At 43.4% G+C, this 14,395-nt stretch overlaps 1 protein-coding gene across 2 annotated transcripts; it reads left to right on the forward strand.

Annotated features, from left to right (window-relative positions):
* Positions 1-5,398: 5,398 nt before the first annotated feature.
* Positions 5,399-10,899, forward strand: C3H19orf25 (chromosome 3 C19orf25 homolog). 2 transcript variants are annotated; one of them, XM_056822241.1, is made up of 3 exons: positions 5,399-6,236; positions 8,979-9,130; positions 10,009-10,899. In XM_056822241.1, exons 2-3 carry the CDS (start codon positions 8,992-8,994, stop codon positions 10,251-10,253), a joined length of 384 nt encoding a protein of 127 aa, XP_056678219.1. In that variant the 5' UTR covers positions 5,399-6,236; positions 8,979-8,991; the 3' UTR covers positions 10,254-10,899. The 2 variants fall into 2 exon arrangements, with proteins under 2 accessions (XP_056678219.1, XP_001373138.2); XM_001373101.4 differs by having other exon boundaries at positions 6,218-6,406.
* The last annotated feature ends 3,496 nt before the right edge of the window (positions 10,900-14,395 follow it).

Below are 14,395 nucleotides of genomic sequence, written 5' to 3' on the forward strand. Positions count from 1 at the left end.
AAAAAGGAAACTGAGTCCCAAGGAGAGGAATTGATTTATTCAAGGTGATAACAGGGACAAGTGGCTAAGCCAGCATTCCAATTCATTTCTTTTGGATAGTAGTAAGAACACTGACTTTAGTGTGAAGAGCCGGGTTTAAATCCAGAGGCCACTCTTCCTCTGTGGATCTATTTCTTTACGAGTGAAATAATAACCTGAGGGCCCTCCTAACTCTAAAATCCTGTGATTTGTTCCAAATCCAGGGTTCTTTCCTCTGCCGTTCATTGCTCTACATGTGAGGTACCCACAGTGGAGAGGGGTAAAGGTTGCTGTTACCTGGTAGGGGAAGGCCTCGGGGGAATCAGTCAAGACCACCGTTCGGGCAAGGTCCTGCCCCAGCACTCTCAGATCCCTCACGTAGTGACCCCAGAGGCAGATGCAGTCCTCCTGGAAAAGGCGGCCCCTGGGATCCAAACAAACCCTTATCATGCCCCTTTTCCTTTCAAAGGTCCCTCTGTCTGGATACCTCTTTATTCCTTCCTAAGCTTTTCTTACTGAGCAAGCATAAGATCTCTGACAACCTCACCCTGGGCAGGGAGAGGGGACATGATTGTTCCCCTATTACAAATGGGGGAAATGGAGGGTCAGAATAGGGCGGTCACTTGCTCTAGGTCACATAGCCAGTCAGTCAGTGGCCAAGCTAAGAGCCTTAGTCTCCTGCCTGAATTCCTTGTCTGGTATCATTTCTGGACTATGTGGGTAAAGGGTCAAAGAATAGGGTGGGGAAATGGAAGTTTCACCTAATCCACTTCTTGTGGGGATCCAGGAGATCTGCCATTGGTTCTGCAAAATCCCTTTTAGCTGTGGTGAAGATGATGATCTAGAGTGGGGGGGGATCAGGAATTATGAGGGGGATGGGCTAGAAATGCACAAGGAGATGTAATCCTTAGGAAGGTACAGTGATCCTTCAGATTTTCCCTTCCAGGAGAAGGCAGAATCCACTGACCAGTCCCACTCCACTCTCCCTCTAGCTGTCAAACTGGGCTCTAGGTAGAGCTGTGTGACCCACAGGGTGTGAGCGGAGAGGGGAACAAAAAGAAAGATGGTACCTGGAAGGACTGACTTAGGATCTCCAGGAACTCCAAGGCATGGGGCCGCAGCCAGCTTTGCACCTGGGGATGGACAGCAGGTGCCCATTGGAAGCAATGGCTAGAACAGGGATGGCAAACCCTTTGGAACCTTTTGGAGACCCCATTTTCCCATGTCCCTCCCTCACTGTGTACCATGCCCTGCCCTCCCAGATTGTGTGCCATGCCTGAGGGTAGGGCCTGGCTCCCAGCCAGCTTTGGGGAGAGCCACCTCCTATAGCCATGGGGACCCTTGCCTCTGCACCCAGCTACCCCAGGAGTGGGCAGAATTAGGGGACTGCTGCCCAAGTCCAGCAGGGAAAGTGAGGGAAGCCTAGGTAGGGAGGTGGCTCAGAGACCCTGTGTTCAGAGACAAGGCTGGGCATGGGTGCCCAAAGAGAGTCTTTGAGCCATCTTTGGCACACGTGTCATAGGTTCGCCACCATGGGGTTAGGGTGTCTTGCCAAACAAAGATAGTGGCTAAGCTCAGCTAGCCACATGTCACCTAATAGAAGCCCTCAGGTCCCTTCTAGCTCAGACAGTCTAGGTTTCAGGGATCAACAACCAAAGAGTTTTTCTCCAACTCTCCCCTAACCATCACTCTGGGATTAAACTACTCACCTTATAATACATACCTTGGAATCTCACAGGGAAGGAGAAATGGGCCCCGGACTGGGCCCGAAGGGAACAAGAGACCAGGATACCATCCTGAGGAGGGAACTGGGCTGGAGGAAGGGAATGAAGTCTGCCCTTCTCCCCCTCACCCCAACGGGTCCCCCTAAGCTCTAGCCAGTGACAAGGAAGAGACAACAGTTGGCTAGGATAGGGTCAAGGGGAAGAGAAGAGGCCCTGGTTCACATACCAACTCCAGGACCAATGTGCTATCTGGCATGCTCCGAGTCTTTGGAGGGAGTTTTAGCCTCCGAGGCCAGAGTCTCCTTCGGTATAGGGGACAGGGGGTGAGGTTGCTGCTAGGGGAGAGACAGAAGTTCAGTGAGTCTCTTCTAGTTCTAGCCTTAGAAAGGCTGGGCAGTGCTTTTGTGCTGGGAAGACCATCCAATTCCAAAATGCCTTCTTTAATGATCAAGTCACTCTGACTGAAATTCCACCATTAGGGCCCTATTATTATTTAGGTTAAAACAATAACCTATTAGAATACAAATTATAGGCATCACACATTAAGTCAGCTGTCAGTAATTAAATTTCCATGATCCAAGTCTCATAATGGCTTTATGGTGAAAAAACTGGGAATAAATTGTGTGCTCAATGACTGGGGAATATCTGTATAAATTATAGTGCGTGGAAAAGCTAATGACCTATGATTTAGGAATCATTGGGCATTCCTTGACATGGGAATTCCTACATCATTACAAATGACTTCCTAAGTCCTAAAGAATTTTCCTAGGGAGGCATATGGTGTTTAAGTGACTTACCCAAGGTCATACAGCTAGTATGTAGCAGAGGAAGGACTTCTTGCTTCTAAGCCCAGCATCTTCCATATAGAAGATGAACATTAATTGGGCTATGAATGTGTAGAAAGGAATGACTAGAGAGGTTATGTAGTGGATAGAGAATGGGCCTTGGATCTAGGAAGACCTGAATTCAAATCTTAGTGCTGAATCACACTGGCTATGTGACCCTGGATAAGTAACTAACCCTAATTCTAATCTCTTAGGGCTGTAGGCAATTCTCTAAGATCATAAGTTGCAGAGACGGTGACGACTGATATTGGTGGAAGGAGTTACCTCACCCGGGAGCTCCCTACATCACAGGCCCAATCTTTGTCTCTATCCTAAGAATAGAAGCATGGGATGGAAAAGTAGGGCTGAAAGAACAATACACTCACACAATAAATTCAGAAAAGTAAGTGATGTTTCCGCAAAGAGAAAAAAGCAGAAAACAAAACCCTTGTCAGTTCCAATGGTCAGTGTTAGCATCATGCTCACAGTGAAAGAATACAGCTCTTTTCTGTTAACTGAGAAACTATCACTCGGGGAAAGTCCTTTGTAAGGCCATTTGTAGAGAAATCTGTTGTCACAACAAAATGTATCAATAAAGTAAAAAACCACATGAATAAAAGTTAAATGAAAAGACATCCTAGGTTACATTCCTTCCATTTGTTCTGGTCTAGGGGACATAAGCAATCCCTTCTTCCATTCCATGCCCAGCTCAGGTCTGAGGTGGTGTGTAGCGTACTCACAGTGGGTAGGAGAAGGTCTCATCCAAAGGTAGAGCAGAGAAATAGGAGGTTGGGGTTGTAGGCCGACTGCAAGAGACTTGGGGCTCTAAAGGGAAAGGAGGCCTTTGTGGAAAAGGAAGGGGGAGCCCAGAGTGTACCTTTTCTTTGATAATCCAGCCTCCCTCTCCAGGAGTCCCGACTTTTAGTCAAAACCCCCATTCCTCTACCTCATCTCCAAACTGACTCCTTACCTTCTTCAAATGCTTTTGCCCACTTTTTCCTGCTTAATGACTCCTGGGCCAAACTCAATGCCTGGCACTGCCCCGGTCTGGAGAGCTGGACCTTATTTCTGGCCGCTTGTGTATTGTCCTCATATGTCCAGCTTCTCTCTAGCAGCCTTGAAGCTTCCGTTGTCTTTTGGAGTTGACAGCATGGACTGACATAGGGCCATCTATCTTCCCCCAGGACATCAGAGTCTCCCAATGGTTGGGGTGACATGAGTGTTACTTTCCCAGAACGCAGAATCATGGGTCTGGATTAGTCAGGTGGTCCTAGTAGCAGAAGGGCAATTAGAGGGGACTTGAAGGGTCTAGAAGAGCGGGAGCCCCTTGGCTCCAAGGATGTTTGACAGACTCTTAAAGCAAGAAGAAACCTTAAAATAAAGTGGCAGAAGAGGAAGATCATTAGAGAGCTGGAATTCATCCCCCCACCCTTATTTTATAGATGGGAAAACATTGCCACTTAATAGCAAAGTCAAGACTGGGTGGTAGAAGTCCTGCCTTTTCTTCTGGTAATTTATGCACTATATCATTTAAATAACTATCATTATCCATCTCTTGGGGGCAATTTGTTTCTAGGAGGCAGCCTCAGCTAGATACCAGAACCCAGGGAAAGGAGAACTAGGTATCCTAAACAGGCTATTCTAATACTCACTGCAGGCTAGCCCTGTCCCCAGCATTCAGATTTTAGCCAAGGAAGAATGGGAGAGGAAGAAGAGATAGGGACAGTCATAGTAGCTAGTTATAAAACAAGAAAGAAGAAACCTCCTTTGCAGATTTGACTGGAAAGTCCTTGAAAACTCAGCTCAGCACCTCATCCTTAATCAAGTACTGGGGATTATTTAAAGAGTTTGCAGCTGGGTGTGTGTGTGTGTGTGTGTGTGTGTGCAGGGAGGAGGCATTTAGAAGGTGAAATCTTTATGAAAGCAGAAGGGATCCAAATGGGAGAAAGCTCAGGACTAAGAGTCAAGATACCTGAGTTTTTGTTTTGGCTCTGTTACTGACTGGCTACTAGGAAGAGTTATTCCCCTCCTGGATCTGTTCGCCAATTTGTGAGATAAAGGAATTAAGTGATTTCTTAATTAAAAAAAAAAAACAAAAACTTTAGCTTTATTTCTCCCAGGATTTCTAGTTTAATTTGTTTCTCTTTGAGCTTTTGTGTTTCAATCATTCTCTTCTAGATTTGTATCTTGGGTGTCTGTCAATATTTTTATAGGGTGATTCCTTTTTTGTTTGTGTTTACTCATTCTTTCAGCCATATTTTTTAACCCCTTACTTTCCATCTTCCAATCAATACTAAGTGTCAGTTTCAAGGCAAAAGAGCAGTAAAGACTAGGCAATTAGGGTTAAGTGACTTGCCCCGGGTCACATACCTAGGAAGTGTCTCTAAATTCAAATTTGAATCCAGGATTCCCTGTCTCCATGCCTGGCTTTCAATCATCGAAGCCACCTAACTGCCCCCCAGCCTTACTTTCCAAATTGAGACTTTGTGTTAGAGCATGGGTCTGTATACTTTTACAGGGATTGTTTGGTCCCATTTTGTATCCTCTAGGGTCCTGCTTCAGCTTTCTTCCGGAGGGTTGTGTTGAAGGATTTCAGGAGCAGTTTCAGAATGGTGATCTGCAAGCTTTCAGTTCATCCACAGTTAGGAGTCTGCTCACTCTTTGCAAGGACCTGACCTGGGCAATAACACTGTGGTCTTGCTTCTGTTGGCAATTCCAGTAGACTTCATTTAGCCCCTGCTCCATAGAAGGCCCTTCAGTGACAGTACAGGTTCTCACTTAGTCTGAACTTCCAGCCATAGTCACTCAGAGGGAGGTTGCTGAGAAGGTTGGGTGTTTCTTCTGAAGCTGGTTCATAATGGCCAGAGCAGAATAACTGCTGTCTTCCTGCTTCTGTTCCAAGTCCATGTTCTGCTTTTTTATTTATTCATGTCACTCCCCTATTCCAGGTCTTCAGAGACTCTCTATTGTCCCTAGATAAAATACAAACTCTTGCTTCATAAACTGATTCTAGCTTGTCCTTAAATTAAGAAAAAAGACAAACTTATTCTGTATTGCTCACTATCACACACGCCACCTTTCATGAATAATTAATAATGAAAAAGGATTAATAATGTAGCAATAACAATCTTTCTATATCACTTTATGGGTTGCAAAGTGCTTTACATGTTAATACAACTGAGCACCATAGCATATGCTATTATTGTCCTGATTTTGCAGATGAGGAAACTGAGGCTGGGAGGTTGGAATTTATTAAGTGGCACCTTCTTTGGGGCTAGGTCTCCCTTAACCTGTAAAATACAGGCCTTGGCTTATGATTCCTGAGATAGCGTCCTTTTTTCCAGTTTTATAATCCTAGGAATCTACTTCGAGGTTCCTATCCTCAAGAAGCTTACCTTCTACTCTGCCCCACCCCTTACTATCACGTGATTCACACACCACCACCCCCGCCCCGAAGGGAGGGGTTAGAGGAGGAAAAAGGAGGCGGCGAGGTCAGAAGGCCTTTAGGCCCATATCTGCAGCTTGTTAGAGGAGAGGCGAAGAGAAGAAGAGGCGGGGCCAGAACGAACGAGCTCGTACCCTGCGCCCAGAGACTCGTGCTCGGCGGTGGGCGGGACCGGAAAGGAGGGAAAAGGACGCGTGCTCGGTGGTGGGAGAGGCCAGAGAGGAGGTAAAGGACGCGTGCGCGGCGGTGGGCGGGCCTGGAAAGGAAGGAGAAGGCCGCCTGCGCAGCAGTGGGCAGGATCGGGGAGGAGGGAGAAGGGGGTGGAAACGGAAGCGGAAGCAGTCGTCGTGGCAATTGCTCTGACAGTTTCCTTGTCACTGTAGCGCAAGCTTCAGGTGAGGCACTCGGTTAGCTCTGTCTTAGGTCTCTCCTTCATAATATCAGAATGAGGGGAGGGAAATGGCCTCCTTAGACCTTCCCCGGGTCTTGGGGTGGGCTCCTGTAGATCAGCTGCTGGAATAGGGAGGAGGATGAACTGCATTTAACGTCACCTCAATAATGTTAGTGAAGTGAGGCGTGGTGTGGGAGACCCTTCCTCTTCCACCTTCCTCACCGGTATACCTCCATCTTTCCCCTCCCCCTAGCAGAGCTTTCCGGGGCTCATCCCCAACTAATGCAGATCCAGTCTTTTCCCTACTGTGTGCAGAGACTTAGGGTTTATATATAAGAGAAGTTTATATAAGATAGAGTCCCTGCCTCAAGGTATTCAAACCCTGATTCTCATCTGTCCTGGCTTTCTTTAAATCCCAGTTAAAATCTTCCCTTTTGCAAGGATCCTTTCCTAGTTCTGAATGTTAGAATCGTGCTTTTCCTTCCAATTTACCCTGTATGTATCTTGTTTTTGAGTTCCTGGTGAGCAAATACTCCTTTTTACCTTTCCTTATATCCCCAGCATGAAACTCAGTGCCTGGCACATAGTAGGTGTTTACTTAATAAATAATAGGTGACTGCCTGACATTGTATTAAGTGCTGGGTACATAAGATAATCGTGAAATAAATCGCTCTTGATAGGATAAAACTGGAAAGGTCTAGTGGTGCCAGATTTTGAATTTGAGACAGAGTAATTTAAACTTTATTCAGGAGCCACTGAAGATTTTTCAGGGGAGTAATGACACACCCCTGCCTATACACAAGTCATATTGTTTAGGGAGCAGTGTGTAGGACAGCTTAGGGAGACTGGGTAGACAGTAGGGAACACTTCAAGTCCCAGTCTAATCCAAAAAGCATTTAATAAGCTCCTACTAGTAGGTTGGTGGCACTTTGACTTCCCTCATTTCCCCATATTTTTCTTCCTCTGACCAATTCCCACATTTTCCCTGTCTTCCCATCTGCCACTTTCCCCTACTTTTCTTATCTACCTCATTTTCATTCAGCTAACATTTATTGAGGATATTCCATGTGCAGGATCCTTTGTGAGACTAAGCTATTGTAGAAATACAGGTGGGTTGGGCAGGTTTCCTTTTCTGTGAAATAAGGGAATTGGAGAACCTGACTGGAATGATGGAAAGAGCACTAAATGTAGAGCCAGGGTAGGCCTTATCAGCTTAGGTATGAGAACTTTGCAAATGATGTGTGACATCATGTATTTTGAAAGAAAAGCAAGTGGCATATAATGGAGATTTGCAGTTTCATGTATAGCTCTTTTTGTTTGGCATTAAGTTCGCTGATTAAGACTTTTTTTGGTCTTTTTTTTTTTAAACCCTTACCTTCTGATTTAGAATAAATATGAAGTATTAGTTCCAAGGTAGAAAAGTGATAAGGGCTAGGCTATGGGTTTACATGATTTGCTCAGGGACATGCAGCTAAGAAGTGTCTGAGGTCAAATTTGAACCCAGGACCTCCCATCTCCAGAGTTGGCTCTCAATCCACTGAGCCACCTAGCTGCTGCCCCACCCCCTACCCCCTTCCCTCCTGGCCAAGTTGTTTGTTTTAATTTCTTTTTCCTGGGTTATACACATAATATCATGCAAAAAATGTCCATATTCATTTTTGTAAGTGAATAATCTTATAAAATTACTTTTAGATTAGTTACCTGCTAGATGGGGATATATGAAGGAATTGCAGACCTGGAACAAAATGAATAGAAGTGAAGAGATTAGAAAAGGTCATCTGGTCAGGAATAATGTGAATGAGTGTATAGGGCTGAGCATATGATAAGTGCTTAATAAATGCTTGGTTTTAGCTAAATTGCAGCAGTCATGTTTGGTAGATACTGGTTAGTAGGAACAATGGAAGGTGACATGGGAAAGGTAGCTTGGGTTTAGACTGTGGACATCCTCAATGTTAGTCTGAAGCTGGACTTTTGGCACTGAAATTCACTGAAAGTACAAGCAAGTGATTGAGTAGACAAGAGCTGGGCCTTAGGAGAATGATGGTAAAAACCTTGCGCAGACCTGCTGGGATACTTTATTGTAGTCAAGATGAAGAAAAGGGATGGTAGCTGGAGGAAATAGAATAGGGAAGTGGATTTTTTTCTATTTAAAATTGGGTATATTTGAACATATTTGTGAGTAGAAGGAAGAGAAGGGAGTGGAGAGGGAAATTGGAGGGGACATGGATAGAACATATATAGAGGCTTGTCTTTGGCAAAAAAGAATGTCACCAAACTTGGGCACAGATTAAAGAATGCATTGTTGAATATCAGCTTCAATTAAATCCGTTTAAGAAAGTGAAATCTCCCAGGTCTTCCGATTTCAAGCCCAGGGCTTTTTCTATCATTTAATATTTAATATTGCCTCATAGGAAGTCCAAATGGGAAAAAAGATTGCATGCTGCCTGACACCAGCGTGAGGGGCCCACTGAGGCTCTGGATCATGGTCCTTCCCTCCCATCCTGTCCCCTTACCCTGTTTACTTTCTTACTCCTTGTATAGCTTCCCCTAATTTCTTATCTCTATTCCTACTTCAGCCTTCTCTGCCTGATGACCTCTAAGGCCAGAAAGCGAGTGGTCCTTCCCACAAGACCAGCTCCACCCACAGTTGAACAAATCCTTGAGGATGTTCAAGGTGCTCTGCCCTCTGATCCAGTTTTCACCTCCTTTACTCCACAATCCCTGGAAGGTAAGTCTCTATTACTCTCACAACCCAGTTCTTTGCAGCCTGGCTTGATCCCAGGAGTGTCTGAACATTCCAAATTGACTAGTATCACTTTGTTAGTCCAATTATCCACTTTGTGATTTGCCCATTTCTATGCATGTATAAGTATACATTTATATTTACATATATGTATTTCTTTATTGATCCCATGCTAGTTTCTTCCTGCTCACTCACTTCAGAACACTGACTCAATTTAACATTAACTTCACTTTAAATACTTATGGGGAGGTAAAATCTATGATTTTGAAGATAATAATCTGTTCCCATTTCCAGAGCACTTTCCTCAGAGCACTAATGATATAGGGACTACAAATATCATCTTTGCATAAATGAGGAAACATCTCAGAGAAGGGAAATAATTTACACAAAATCAGTCTGTTGGGGTAGAATTTGAATCCAGCTCTGACTCACACTTTATTGTTCTGTTGACTGTCCCACATTGCTTTATGGCTGATATCACATTGGGCCTACTACTACTATAGTTGAGTATATCTTATTCATCATATCAGGCTGATCTCTTTAAGGTTGAGGAACTTAATTTCTCTGTTTGTAAAAGGAGGATGGACTGATCTCCAAAGTCTCCAGCTCTGTCATTCAGTGTTCTTAGGTCTTTTCTGCTATACTAGTCTTTGTTATAAGGTCCCTCTTAGCTTTCACATTCTGTGTCATAAAGGTCCTCCCACCTCTGACGTCCTGAGTCCTCAGGGCCTCCCTTCCATGACATATTCCAGGGTTAAACACAGGAAGAGTTTTTGTCATCCTGTGCCCATTTTCAGTATGCAGGTAACCAAGATAAAACTAGACTTGTGCTCTTTTCTGCCCCTTTCCCTTTCTCTTCTCAGAGATTTCGGCCCCTCAGGAGATTGAGGACCCAGAGGCAGAAAGGGAACGGCAGTACCAGCAAAGTCGTTCCTATGTGGCCATGAACCATCGGCTCCAGTTGGCCTGTGGCCTGCTGAAACAGAAGTGTGAGGAGCTGCGGCAGGCTGGGGACAACCTTGAGCAGGACATCTTAGAGATGAAGCAGAGGGCCCTCTTGGGTGCACAAGGTTCCAGCTGTCTTCCCAGTATGGATTCCTCAGGTTGATGTCATGCTTTTGGATTTATTTTTGGAAGTGAAATTCAGGACTTCAGTGTCTACAGAGACAAAAAAGCTTTTCTGGAAATGGCTTTTCCAAAGCTTAGTGGGTTGATTTTCCTCCATGCTTTTCTATTCTTCAGTCCAACATCCCTTTCAGAGTACATTCCTGGCTGGGGGAGGGACAGAGAAATATCGTAGCAGGACATCTACTCCTGGCCCTATAAAGAGGGCACGGATGCTAGTGTCAGGATCTGAAGACAGTCATTACCCCCGCCTTGGAGTCACCCGGGGAGGTCAGGACTGACCTGGGCCAGTTTGAGTGCTTCATGGTATCCAGAACAGAATCTAAACCAGACCATGGAACTTGGAAACCAAGTCATTAGCTGCTATCTCCAAGGATGAATCTTCCGAGAGACACTGCTCGATCACCAGAGAAGAATGCTGACTCCAGGAACACATTCATTTCATTGTCATAGCTCCCAGAAGGATTATCTCGTGCTTCCAGCACAGTGTCTTCCTGTTCTCTATATGCAGGCCTCTAAGTCCTATTATATCCATGCCTTTTACTTTTCAAAAGTTGGTCATGTTTATGCATGCTGCCTCTGGTGGTCTTGTTGATTTTGTTGCCCTCATTAAATCAAAATTGTCCAAACACTGGCTTGGCCCATCCTTTATCTTGGGCCCTACCCCCTAAAGGCCAGGAGGAGTTTGAGGAGGATTTTTATTCTGACTCTTCTCTGTGTTAGACCATTTCATTGCCAATTGACCCAGAATCTCCTGCTTTTACTAGCTTCTCTATGTTAAAATTTCCTTACTACTTAGACATTCAATTCAAAGGATCACAGACCTAGAATGAGGAGGTGTTTTGGAAGCCACCTCATCCAATCCTCTTCATTTTACAAATGAGAATTAAGATCTGAATTCAGATTTGTGACTCCAAGTTAAGTCGTCTTTACTTACACCACAATGCCTCAGCATATATTCAACCAAACATTGATTTAAGAAACATTTTTTAAACCCTCACCTTCTGTCTTAGAATCTATACTGAATATTGGTTCCAAGGCAGAAGAATGGTAGGGGCTAGGCAATTAAGTGACTTGCCCAGGGTCACACAGCTAGGAAGTGTCTGAGGCCAGATTTGAGCCCAGGATTTCCCATTTCTAGGCCTGACTTTCAATCCACCAAGCCACCTAGCTGTCTTCCTCAACAAACATTTTAAAAATGCCTCCTATACACAATGCACACTGCTTAAAACAGCTCTGAGCTAAGTAGTTAAGTATTTTCATCCCCATTTTATAGATGAGGAAAGTAAGGTTAAATGAATTATTCGTAGTTCACAGAGTCCCCAAGTGTTGGGGCTGGCTTCTAACCTGGAGTTTCTGATCTCAGATCCAATGAATGCTTTTCTCCCCTCTTTGAAGGTCTGGAATGTAGCTTGGAGTTCATTGCTTGCTTCTCTTTCAGGAAGGCAGCAGCTGGAACTTGGGATCAACTTTAACAGCTAAAACATCAGAGATTTCTCTCACATATAACCTCAGATCTGGCAAATAGTTAAAAACTCACCACCTCTCTTTGCTTCATCTTGCCCTTTTTTGTAGGGTACACCTGAAAATTCCTTTTCATCTTCTTTAAAATAAATGATAATAAAATGGCTGTGAAGAGGTAATCCAGAGCCCCAGGGCCATTTTGATGCCTATCATTTAGAGCTCAGAGAGCTCCACATAGATAAAACCCTTTTCTTTGTAACTGGCACTTCTTAGTTGTTTCTTTGAAACTGAATTAATTCAATTCAAAGGAATGTTTTGCCTGAAACTGTAGTCCCTTAGGAGCTGAGCGATGAATTGACCTGCAAATTAATAAGTGAAAAGAAGTACTCTGAATCTTGTTGGACCAGGAGGGGAGGCATCTTGCTCCAGCTCTAGTGCAAAATTCTGTCTTGTATTTGGTAGTCATTCAACAACCATTTGTTAACTCTGATGGAAAGGGGGTGGGATACAGGATAAATGTAACTGGTTTTGTAGGGGTATGGATAAATTCATGCATAGTCAATACAATAACTCAGAGCTTTGTAGTGAGTTAAGGCTTACAAAGTGATTTCTGGCACAAACCTCTGGAGAAAATGATGTGTGACTCATTCATCATTGCACAGGGGATAAGCAACCAAGCCAGGATTCGAGTCCTACTGCTATAATTGCCAGGAGGCTGTGCTGCCTTCCCAAGTGCCCCTGAGGAGTCTGAAGCGTCAGGATGAGATAGGCCAAGACCATTTCCAGCCCGAGGGACAGGGATCTGGACTCAGGGAGGACTTTCTAAAGGGACAGAAATGAGGTCAGAGCCTCCCAAGGACAAGGAGACAGCAAGCTCCTCAGTTTGAAAAGAACAGAGCCTGGGAATGCATGAGTAGTGAAGAGGCTGGATTGGGGAGGGAACAAGCATTTATGAAGCCCTATTATGTGTCAGCACTTTACAAAGATCCTCTCATTTTATCTTCACACAATCTTGGGAGGGAGGTGCTATTATGATTCTCATTTTACTTGGGAGGGAGTTGCTATTATGATTCTCATTGAGGAAATTCAGGCCAAAAGAAGTTATGTGACTTGTCCAGGGTCATACAGCGAGTGTCCATTGTTCCCAACTAGCCACCTCAGAAGACCTATGTTCAAATTCTTAGGCTAATCACTTAATTTCTATGGGCCTCAATTCCCTTGGTAAAATAGGGAAGTAGAGCTGAGCTAGGTAGCAAAGTAGATAGACCACTGGGCATAGGATCAGGAAGACCTGAATTCAAATTTGTCCTCAGACACTTAACAGCTGTGTGGTCCTAGGCTGGTCAGTTAACCTCTGCCTCATTTTCCTCAACTATAAAGTGGGTCTGCTAACATAAACATGAAGGACCTACTATTTATCAGGGACTGTAGTCCCTGCCCCAAGGAGCTCACAATCTATTAGACTAATCAGTACTTTGTCCATTTTATTTGTTTTTTCAGAGTACCAGCTTCTAGTGTTGTTTATTAATTCAATAGTTCTTTTACTTTCAATTTTATTAATTTCTCCTTTAATTTTTAGGATCTCTCTAATTTAGTTTTCATCTGGGAATTTTTAATTTGTTCACTTTTTAATTTTTTAATTTGCATGCCCAATTCATTGACCTCTGCCCTCTCTAATTTATTAATATTTGAACTCAAGGATATAAATTTCCCCCTAAGTACTGCTTTAGCTGCATCCCATAGATTTTGAAAGGATGTATCTTCCCTATCATTTAATTCAGTGAAATTATTAATTGTTTCTATGATTTGTTCTTTAACTGATTTTGGAGAATTGTATTATTTAATTTCCAATTAATTTTTTATTAGCCTCTCCCTATACCCTTACTAATTATTATTTTTATTGCATTGTGGTATGAAAAGGTTGCATTTATTATTTCTGCTCTTTTGCACTTGTTTGCAATGTTTTTATGCCCTAGTACATGGCCAATCTTTGTGAATGTACTGCTGAATGTGCTGCTGAAAAGAAGGTGTATTCTTTTTTGTCCTATTTATTTTAATAAACCCTATTTATTTTCCTCCACAAATCTACTAACTCTAATTTTTCTAAGATCTCATTCACTTCTCTTACTTCTTATTTATTTTTTGGTTCAATTTATCTAGTTCTGATGGAGGAAGGTTCAGGTCTCCCACTAGTATAGTTTTTCTATCTATTTCATCCTTAAGCTTCACTAGTTTCTCCTTTAAAAATTTGGATGCTATATCATTTGGTGAATACATGTTGAGTGCTGATATTTCCTCATAATCTATACTGCCTTTTATCAGGATGTAATTACCTTCCCTGTCTCTTTTAACTAGATCTATTTTTACTTTGACTTTGTCAGATATCACGATTGCAACTCCTGCCTTCTTTTTATCAGTTGATGCCCAATAGATTTTTTGCCATCTGCTTGCTTTTACCCTATGCATATCTACCTTCCTCATGTGTGTTTCTTGTAGACAACATATGGTAGGACTTTGGTTTCTGATCCACTCTGCTATTTGCTTCCGCTTTACATGTGAGTTCATCACATTCACATTCAAAGTTATGATTACTACTTGTGAGGAGCTCACAATCTAGTGGAAGAGACAACATGCAGACAAACAGATACAAAGAGGACAGGC

Source organism: Monodelphis domestica, chromosome 3 (genome assembly GCF_027887165.1).
Source record: "Monodelphis domestica isolate mMonDom1 chromosome 3, mMonDom1.pri, whole genome shotgun sequence".
Lineage (NCBI taxonomy): Eukaryota > Metazoa > Chordata > Mammalia > Didelphimorphia > Didelphidae > Monodelphis > Monodelphis domestica.

Bases quoted from the DNA above. Each gene is read 5' to 3' on its own strand.
- C3H19orf25 (XM_056822241.1), top strand. From the start codon at position 8,992: ATGACCTCTAAGGCCAGAAAGCGAGTGGTCCTTCCCACAAGACCAGCT. The intron at 9,131-10,008 runs GTAAGTCTCTAT...TTCTCTTCTCAG, and splicing joins TACTCCACAATCCCTGGAAG to AGATTTCGGCCCCTCAGGAG.